Below are 10,440 nucleotides of genomic sequence, written 5' to 3' on the forward strand. Positions count from 1 at the left end.
AGTTTTAGGTAGTCCTGCGAAGAGCAGGAATTTGGACTTGATGATGCTTATGGGTCCCTTCCAACTTGAGATATTTTACGATTCTATGATCTCTAGCTAGAGATCGTGGCCAAATAGCTATTTAGCCATGGAAGCAGGCACTCACATCTAATCAGCCCTGATAAGGGAGATGAGAGTTTTCCTTCCTGAAACTCCAAGGCGTTAAGAGCATGCTTAGATTCTGAGATGAGACTCAGCAGGCCCTGAAAAGCATCTGCTCCACTATGGAGTGTGAGCCTCCTCAATCCCCTGTGCAAAGACTGCTATGCAGGCAGGAGGAGCCATAACCAAACTAACCACTTAACCCTGCTTCTGCCCACTAGCTCCTTGCCTGCTCATGGAACCTCAGAAGCATGGTGGGCAGGTTAAGCTGCTTTTACGCACTGACAATTGACTGCTAACTGTGGAGAAAAATGTCAGCTGTGCACTGACCTGCTCAGGGACCTGTCTGTGTCAGTAAACATGGCTGTGGAGAAAGGAGTTGGGAAACCAGGCAGGGTTTGTCTCTGCAGACTTTGCTCAGTGCTGGTTTTCCTGGTGCATTGTGATTTGCACCAGTTATGAATGTGGCCCCATTGAGGTAGCCCATCCCCACTCCAGATGACTACTGCAGGCCTCACTACTGCCTGAATGAAGAAAACAGATTTATTTGCTCTGGGTTAAAAAAGACATTTCTCTAGTATGCACAACAGCAACATCCCAAACATGCAGAGAGCCCACAGCCCACTCCACATCCCAGGGAAGGACCAAGTCACAGGGAGAACAGCAAAGCCACCACTGCAACCACCAACGGGCTGTGCCAGGCGCTTTCCACACCACCTTTACTTGCCTGGTCCTGCCTGCACTGCCCATCTGCCTTGTCATTCCTGCTGTGGGGGCCAGTCTGACCAGATGGGGCACTAGGAGGCAGAAGTGGCTCTTTGACAACTAACCAGTGTGTCCAGAGAGGTGAGGCCATGAAGACTAGTAGTTTGAGAGTCAACAGAGGAGCTGGAGCTTTACTTCTTGGAGTTCAGATAGTTTGAGGATCAGGGGCAAGTCTGGATCTGTTTCTTCCCTTCCATGCAGCATACTGGTGCATGGGGAGGAAGGATTCAGCCAGAAGCAGCGTATAGCAGTTTTTGGCTTGACTTTCCAGCATCCTCTTCTCACCCAGTGGGAAAGGGTGGCCTGAGGCTGGTGACGCAGCCAAGCTGGAAGATGGTGTGTTGCTTGGCCACTATGAAGTATGAAGGGGCTTGAAAGAACTGGATTGGACTGCCATGGAAGCTTGGTTCAGCTCATGCCCATTATTCTCCTCATGTGTCTGGGACACTCCAGTGGAACCTGCCTCAAATCCAGGCACAGTGTAGGCTGTGTGCATCACATGCACCTTGTTGTGATGCTTTTTCCTCAAGAAAGAGATGAAAATGTTTTTGAAGTCCTTGCGGAAGTGCTAGGAGACCAGGGCATAGACAATGGGGTTGAGGCAGGAACTGGCATAGGCCATGCAGTGGGAAAGCAGGTGGAAGGCATAGGTGGCCTGGTTGAACGGAAGTCTCCATAGTGGTATTGGAGGATGACTGGGTGGTATGGCAGCAGCAGAGACAGAAAAAGATGGTTACAATGATGGTCATCTTGGTTACTTTATGCTTGGCCTTCTTGGACTCTGATATGTCCTCCAGGTGTCCTCCACTGCTGTCCACAGATGCTGTGGATGACATAGCCAAAGGCAAACGTGCTGGTGTCCATGACCTTGCGTCTCCACTTCTCCCAGCCAGGCATGCAGATGTAGCTGGACTCCCACTCAATCAAGTCATAGTAGCTTACTTAGGGCCCAGCAAAGACCACAGAGAGGCCCCAGATCACAGCCATGGCAGCCACTACATTGTGGGGGGTTCGCAGCTCCTGGTAGTGCAGTGGATAGCAGATGGCCAGGTACCTGGAGGGGAGAGGAAAGTAACCAGCACTGAGATTTCAGCCAAGCTCGACTTGGCCACATAAACTCCAGGGACAAAAGGGTTTCCTTCATTCTCCTGAAGGTCCCTGAGCAGTGGCCCTACATGTTATCTCACACCTTCTTTGAGATACAGTCCTGGGTAAAGCAGCATTTACCTTTCTAGTAAGAATGCTTCTCCCACAAGGTTAGGCTGGCTTACCCCTCAGTACATGGTGGGGTGGGTTGTGTCACTGAGCTAGGGCCAGAGAGATAGTGTTGTGGAGAGCCTGCACATATCAATTGCTTGGCAGAATTTATGTGGCAGAAAGAGGTCTGAACTGTGGATTCAGGTCCTGAGAGGCTTTACTAGGTGACGGGCACCATGCAGGCTCCTGCCCACAGAGGGCATATTTCCAGCCTTCTCCAACTTTCATACAAGCGTGGCAGGAGGGAGATTTGCTGACTGGAGTTGGGGCTGCTTCCACCTTGGTACCAAAGGGACCAGGTGGGCCCTTGACTTTCGGTACTGTCTACTTTCTAAGACCAGCCCAAAGCAGGCAGTGATGCTCCATCTGCTCCCTCCAGCAACAGTGGCCAGATACAGTGTGATGGCCAGCCCTGCTCCCTTACCTCCAGGCAACACCACAGGGCAATGTCCTGGGTTCAGCAGTAGCAATCATTTTTTCTCCTTCTTGGTAGCTAGTGCAGCACTGTGTTTTTGACTTTTGGCCTGGGAACGGTGCTGATAACACTGACGTTTTTAGTTACTGCTCAAATGTTTGGTCTGGCCAAGGACTTTGTGAGCCTCATGCTCTGCCAGGGAGGAGGGGAAGCTGTGAGGAAAGCAGAGCCAGGACACCTGACCCAAACTGACCAAAGAGGTATTCCATACCACAGCACGTCATGCCCAGGATGTAACTGAGAGTTACCCGGAAGGGTTAGGGCACTGGGGGTTGGATGAAGTATCAGTCAGTGCTTGGTCGGGCTGGGGGGGGTGAGTTATCGGTCAGCTGGTGCTGAGGTGTTGTATTCTCTTCTCTTGTTATTTCCTGTATCATTATTATTATTGGTGGTAGCAGTAGTGATTTGTGTTATACCTTAGTTATTAAACTGTTCTTATTTCAACCCATGGGAGTTGAATTTTTTCCAGTTCTCCTCTCCATCCCTCCGGGAGTAGGGGGAGGGCAAGAAGGGGGGGGGGGGGGGGGGGGGGAGTGAGTGAACGAGCTGCATGGCTGGGTTTAAACCACGACAGGCAAAGATATAGATGTCAGCAAGGAGAAAAGATGGCTTGGTGCTTGTGAGTACGAGATGGAGAGGAGCCATCAGCACAGACAGGAGTGCAACTGCCTCAGCCTCAGCCTGCCAGAGTGCTCATTTGATGTACTGTGAGGTCGGCAGAGCATGTAGATAAGACACGTAGCTAGTGTGAAGGGTCATGTGTGACAGAACCCTTCTTTCTTGCTGGTCCTGTCATCCTGAAAGCTGCTGACAGCTCTGCAAGCACAACACAGCACAGCACAGCACAGAAGTGCCTCCAGAAAGGGAGAGAACGCAGGCACTAGCACCTTGCCAAAATGTTCTTTCTTTTTGAGAGAGAGATACTGTCCCTGATTCTGAGCTGGCTGGAGGGGCAGCCTGCACCCATGTCATTTAGGTTACAGGAAAGCATGAGGCTTAGACCATGAGAAATCTCTGGTTTTCCTGGGGATAGCAGGCAAACTGTGTAGCCACTGAAATGCCAGATGATTGGGGTATTTTAGTCGGAGATGCCATGTGACCCCAGACAGGGGATACTGGCATTTCCAGGTGCATGAGTTGCTGAAGTGTCAGATCACTGAGTTTCTGTAGGTGGCACCTGGAAGTAGGACGATCTTGAAAGGGATTGGAAGAGTAGCCCAACCACACTTTTTGCTGGGATTTAACCAGTCACACATATTCCCTGGTACTGAAATTTCCTTCTGCCTGCAGTGCTGTGAACCTCCTCATTGAAGACGGCTGTTTACCCTATCTTGTCTTGGTAGCTTGGAAGCAAGCACAAGGAGCAAGATGGGCTAGGACATGTTCCCTGTAGCAGTCCAGGCTGGAGCTTACCTAATGAGGACCTTTACCTCATCCTGGACCATAAATACAGGCTTAGTCAGAAGTGGGGCAGCTGACACAGTCACCTTAAAGAGCTCCTGTTAACAATATAGGTGGCACTGATCAGTGCCAGAGCATCCTGGGTAACCTCCCAGGAAGGACTTGGCTCATGGTATGGGTGCCTTTCTGTACAGACCGCAGGAGGGCTGGGGGCAAAGGGGGAAGAGGAATTGCAAGATGAGTAGGGTTTGTGCTGGGCTGGAACCCCCAGAGGAATGAGAGATGTGTTTATTGCAGGACTGAGACCTCCAGTATTTATGGGTGTTTATGGATCTCTGGGTATTTATGTGGCTTCTCTTACAGTCCTTTCTGTTTAGAGTCACAGAATGGTTTGGGTTTGAAGCTCATCCAGTTCCAACCCCCTGCCACGGGCAGGGACACCTTCCACTAGATCAGGTTGCTCCAAGCCCCATCCAACCTGGCCTTGAACGCTGCCAGGGATGAGGCAGCCACAGCTTTTCTGGGCACCCTGCCTAAGAGCTCATCTCAGTCTTCTCTCTGTCAGGTTAAAGCCTTTCTTCCTTTTCCTGTCCCTACTTGTCCAAAGCCCCTCTCCAGGTTTCTTGTAGCCTCTTTAAGCACTGGAAGCTTCTCTAAGGTCTCCCCGGAGCCTTCTATTCTCCAGGCTGAACAAGCCCAGCTCTCTCAGCCTGGCTCCAGAGCAGAGCTGCTCCAGCCCTCACAGCATCTCCGTGGCCTTTTCTGGACTCGCTCCAACAGCTCCACATCCTTCTTATGTTGGTGTCTTATTATTACTTTCCTGCCTGCTCATCATGCTTTTCTGAAATGGTGGCTATTTCCCTCTGAGTGGCATCTCTTAACACAGAGCTAGGTGACACCCAGTGGGAGTTTGTGGCACAGTGGGGAGCTGATCTTGTGTCTCCAGGGCTTTAACCACAAGGCAGGTCTCTCCAGCAGAAAGCCAGACAGTAGCAGACCCAGCCTTGTACTCCAGAGATCTGGAAGTGCTGCTTGGGGGTTGCTAGGGGAAGGGGGTCACACCAGGTCCTCAGACTGCCTTTGGCAATGATCATTACCAGTGGGGTTTGAACCATCTTCCTAGTAGTAGAGAGCCACAATATTCCCATGCCCTCACTCAATCCAGCTTCTCAGACTGCCCTCCTTCCCCAGCCCAAGGGCATCTTTAACTGTCCACAGAGATGGCAGTCAGGGTAAAGCTGCTAGCATACATGGTGAGGTAGATGAAGAAGTGGACAGCCTTACAAATGAAGGAGCCAAAGACACAGCCCTGAAGGAAGTAGACAGTGGCCTGGAAAGGCATGCAGAAGACAATGAAGAAGTCAGCCAGGCTGAGGTTGAAGATGAAGAGGTTGGTAGTGTTGTGGCCCACTTGCCCGTTGCGCAGCAGCACTGCCAGCACTAGGCTACTGACCACTGTGCCCAGGAGCAAGATGAGAAAGAAGACCACAGGGACAATGACCCTGGCAGTGCTGAACTGGTAAATGTCAGAGGAGTTCCAGTACACAGCCAGGCTCTTGAAGTCCTCGTGCTCCATCATCCTGTGTCATTATGAGATGCTGGAGCATGAGGCAACACAGGGAAAGATGTGAGAGACTGGAGAAACACTGCTTAGCCTGTTAGTTTGGCTGATGGGCCTGTTGGCTCACTGGAGACACAGAGACCCATTTTCAGCTCTGTGACCCACATGCTTCTCAGCAGGTTCCCCTGGACACTGTTGGCCTGTAGGACAGGTAGCGTAGGTTGGGAGTAAGGTGTTCCCTGCTCCCCCATTCTGGCCCTTGCCCCACAGCCCATGTTCAGATGCTGCCTTGGACTGATGATGCTGTAGGTGAGGTATAAGGGAGAGGAGAGGATGGCATCTGTCCCCAGCTTCCTCCTCTGTGGGAGAATGGAGTTCTGTTCTGCTGATTAAATTCTGCCAGTGGGTTTCCAGCCCCAAACCAATCATCTGGACAGGCCAAGATGCTTGCTCTCCTGATACTGACATGCAGAGTTTATCCTCCACTCCCAGGTCTTTTGGTACCTGCTCCTAGAATAAACCTGGCACACTAGGCAGAGAGCAGGAAATACTTTTGGCAGTTACAGCTATTACACAGCTCCATGTTGTGCCCAGGAGGAGGACAGTATGATGGGACCATTCCTGCTTTGGTTTCAGTAACCCAGATATATATTCCTTTCTATGTTTCACAGGGCAGCTCTCCTGAGTACATGAACTTTTTGTATAATTTCCCTGACTCCCAACATAAGAATTTCAACTGCAGGCAGAAGGTGAGATTATGCATGGAAACATTAGTTTCTCTGTCACAGGCATAGAAATCTGTCTGCATGTTTCTGAGTTCTGGAGCTGGAGGAATGTCATGTACAGATACAGGTACAGCTTCCCTTGAATAAAAGGGATTCTTACCCCTGTGAGGTGTTTGCAGGGATGTGCTGTGGCCCAGGAAGGTGGCCCAAGGCCATTTCACCGTGAGTATGGACATAGCACAGTCTGTGCAAGAAACCGACCTCTTAGCTGTGCATTCTCTTTCAGGCTGGGGAATTAGCAAGTGCTAACCCTACCCCCTGACCCTAACTAACTCTGACCCTAACTGTAACCCTAACCACTAACCCCTAACCCTAGCCCTAGCCGCTAACCTAACCCTAACCCAAGTGCTCCCTGGGAAGCCCTGGCAGTGAGTGCCTGAAGCAGAAGCTCTGCAAAGGGCATGTGACCATGGGTTGCTGGCTGCAAGTGTTCCTGGTATCGGAGCAGATCTCAGAACGCCAGTAAACTGCCTGGAGTCACACCAAGCCAAGTTCAATCCTACAACAGCTGTAATGAGACCATTCCCATACAGTTGCAGGTATTCCCAGAGGCCATTGCCGAAGTCTTATAGAGTCTAAGAAGCAGGATGTGATCTTCAGGTTGGCCTGTTGTGCACTGGCCAACAGTTGTACAAGTCAAATACCTCACTTGACATGGCAGCATCTCCTCTGTCTGGGCAGCAAGAAGTTCATGCTACAGACTGGGAGTTGGATTCTGATATCTGGGACCCAAAAGGTCACTGCATCTCATTTGTGAATATAGAGATTGCTCCAATAGCACCTACTCGTCCCAAAGCAGAAAGGATTTCACAAGGACAGTTTCAGTTGCTCTGCATGTGAAATGCAGAAATTTTATTTCTCACTTAGACTTTTTTTTTTAAGTAACCTTGACTTACATGAATGCTGCTTATGTGGCAGAGAGATGAGCTTTCCTCTGAAAAGCTGGAATGGCCAGTACTGAAGTGGCCATGCTACTTATTTTTGCTAGCTCTGCTTTGGTGCAGAGCTGGAGATAATGGGCAAGCAGTTCCTCACACCAGTGCTTGAGATAATGGATCGTGGGGTCTTACCTCAGCTCCTGTCACTCATGTGCGAGGAGGGGCTGTATGTTGTGACAGGGCATTGGATGGTTGCCCAGCAGCTACGGGCACAAGGGTAACTGGAGAGGAGAACGCACCCCCCAAGAGAAAGGGCCTGGCCTTGCAAACTGCCCAGGCTCCCAGTGCTTGGGCACGGTTCTGCATCAACAAACCCTTAAGGAAGCAGTGGAGCTGCAAGAGTCCTGGTGAGTTGGGCCCTTCGCCCCACATGGGTGTCCAGGGCAGGGGGGGGGCCTCTGCAACACCCCGAGGAATGTGGCAATGGGGGGGGGAGGGGATGTGCAGCAAGCAGTGTGACAGGGGATCCCAGTCTATACCTGGTGGGGGGGGGTGGGGGTGGTGTATGTTTGGAAGAGGACCACCCCATGTGGCCAGGAGGTTTGTAACTTGTCCAATCGAGGCCTGTTGCCTGCAGCCAACAGCAAAGGAAGAAGGAAACAGGGACACCAGAACCTATGGTGATGGAGGTTGCAGAAGCACAAGGAGAGAGCCAGTGCCATCCCCTGCCATGCCAGCATGCCCCCACCCCTTCCTCCTGGGGACCCCTGAGAGGACCGCATGAGAGGCCCAAAGAAGCCTAAGCAAGCAAGAGAAGAAGAAGCTGGAAATCACTGAGTTAATGAGAACTGTGGAGTGTTGGCAAGCTTTTGAGGTCAAGTTCTCACACCTGTGCTAAACCAATTATATGTTAGTCACTAAGGGTCTTCAAGACATGCATCCAATCATAATATGCCAAATCACCGTAAGTGCATGTAAGAAAGAGTACATAAGGAGTTAAGGCTTTGTAATAAATTTGGCAATCACTTGATCACATTGATCGTCTCTGTGTTGTCCGTGACTCCTGCGTCAACGAGTGGTGCCCAAACAGGGACCCTCCGATCGGTAACTCGACAAAGACGAGTTTGAAGGTCTGACGAAAAGGAGGGGGCGGAGAGCCGGCCGAAATTCAGCTCTGCCCCGGCGCTGGGAAGTCAGACGTCTGCAAAACTTTGGGAATCTCACCCTGATGAGGTGAGAGGCCTGGGAGGAGGTGGGGCACTTGCTATCCAAAGAGGAACAGGCAGTGGTGAAGCTCCTCCAACACATTCTCTCTAAGAGAGGACTGCAATATGATAGTGCCGCCTTACAGAGGCTGTTAAAGTGGTCCCCTCATCGCGAGGTTAGTAAAGGGACCAAAGATGCACAGAAACACTGTACGCTTTGGAGATTGGTGTTCGAGACTTTGAAAGAGATAAAATTGGAAAGGGCGGCGGTAGCTTCCGTATTTGCCGCCACAGCTCCAGAAGGTGCTGTCTCCCCTAACCCCCATCATAGTGCTGCGGCTATGACTTTTGCACCTCCTGTGGTACCTGGAACGGCGCCGAAAAAATCAGCGCCCCGAGCCGATGAAAGCAAGAGCCAGGTCCGCAGATGGCCACATACCGAACGAGAGACATCTGACAAGAAAGACATGGCTGCGAACAACGGAGACCCTGAGTTCTACCCAGGATCAGACCTCGACTGCCCTGAATTCGAGCCAGATTTATATCCTCTGCTTCCAGACTCTGACTCTTCGTCTCCTGGGTCGGTCTGCTCAGCTCATCAGCAACTACTCGCTGGCCTTGGAGACGCTCAGCTGCAACAATTGATGAAAAAGCTTGACGCCCTCGAGACTCGGATTGAGACATCTCTATCGGTGCCACCACCTTATCCTCTGCAAAACCCCTTCCTTAAAGAAGGCAAACAGCGGGAGGGGGTGGGAGAGGTATCGGGGGGGGGGGGGGGGGCACAAATCCTGCGCACTGTTGGCGCGGGTTAATCAAAGATGCAATTATTACAGGTGAATTTTTTGCAATGGGCCTCTCTGCATATGTTTACTACACAGCAGGGGGTTAAAGAGTGGGAAGCTTTTGATCTCAAAATAGTTAAGGAGGCCTGACAAGCAGTGACCACATATGGGTTAAAATCCTCTTATACCCAAGCTGCATATGTTATGATTTTTTTTGCGATTGACAGGAGACTGTAATGACTCCCCTGCTATAATACATGGTGTTCTGGGTTCAGCAGTAGCAGTCATTTTTCTCCTTCTTGGTAGCTGGTGCAGTGCAGCGTTTTGACTTTCGGCCTGGGAACAGAGCTGATAGCGATGTTTTGGTATGGCCAAGGACTTTGTGAGCCTCATGCTCTGCCACGGAGGAGGGGAAGTCGGGAGGAAGCAGAGACAGGACACCTGACCCAAGCTAGCCAAAGAGGTATTCCATACCACAGCACGTCATGCCTGGGGGGAAGTTAGCCGGAAGGGCTGGGAGATGGCAGGGTTGGAGGAGGCATCGGTCAGAGCATGGTCGGGCTGGGGTGGCTAGTTATCGGTCGGCTGGTGGTGAGATGTCCTATTCTCTTCCCTTGTTATTTCCTTTATCATTGTTATTACTGGTGGTAGCAGTAGTGATTTGCGTCATACCTTAGTTACTAAACTGTTCTTATCTCAGCCCGTGGGAGTTGCATTCTTTTTGATTCTCCTCTCCGTCCCTCTGGTAGTAGAGGGAGGGAAAGAAGGGGGGGAGTGAGTGAACGAGTTACCTGACTGGGTTTAAACCACAACAGTTCTTTTTGGCGCCCAACGTGGGGCATTTGGGGTTGAAATAACAAGAGATCTGACCGGATTAATAGTCACTCATCACAATGCTGATGTATTGGCTCTCAGAGTTGTTCCTCTTGATCTCACAGCTTCATAATGTTGTAACTTACTTAGAGTAGGTATTTGCTGTGTTAGTGTTTATCAAGTGTGGGGCTTGGGCTAAGGTTCTTGTGTCACTGTGCTTTACGGCAATGACTTGTAATACGGGCGGGCTCCAGCAGGAGGGCGGGACGGACGTGGCCGTGGACTTGTACCTGGCCGTCCGGCTGCTCTTCACCGTCCTGGCCCTCGCCCTTGCCTCCCTCTTGGTGAGGCCGCGGGGAGACGAGGAGGAGCGG

At 51.1% G+C, this 10,440-nt stretch overlaps 1 protein-coding gene across 1 annotated transcript; it reads right to left on the reverse strand.

Moving 5' to 3' along the window:
• Positions 1-1,121: 1,121 nt before the first annotated feature.
• LOC130599657 (galanin receptor 2b-like) lies at positions 1,122-5,646 on the reverse strand. Its single transcript, XM_057410333.1, is given in 6 exon segments — positions 1,122-1,575; positions 1,578-1,619; positions 1,622-1,703; positions 1,706-1,734; positions 1,737-1,963; positions 5,251-5,646. Coding segments are annotated over 6 exon segments (1,065 nt in total). The 5' UTR covers positions 5,619-5,646; the 3' UTR covers positions 1,122-1,258.
• Positions 5,647-10,440: the final 4,794 nt, after the last annotated feature.

This window comes from Pezoporus wallicus, unplaced genomic scaffold (genome assembly GCF_028554395.1).
Source record: "Pezoporus wallicus isolate ANWC-B61680 ecotype Strahan unplaced genomic scaffold, APGP_CSIRO_Pwel_v1 contig_4046, whole genome shotgun sequence".
In the NCBI taxonomy this organism is placed as follows: Eukaryota; Metazoa; Chordata; class Aves; order Psittaciformes; family Psittacidae; genus Pezoporus; species Pezoporus wallicus.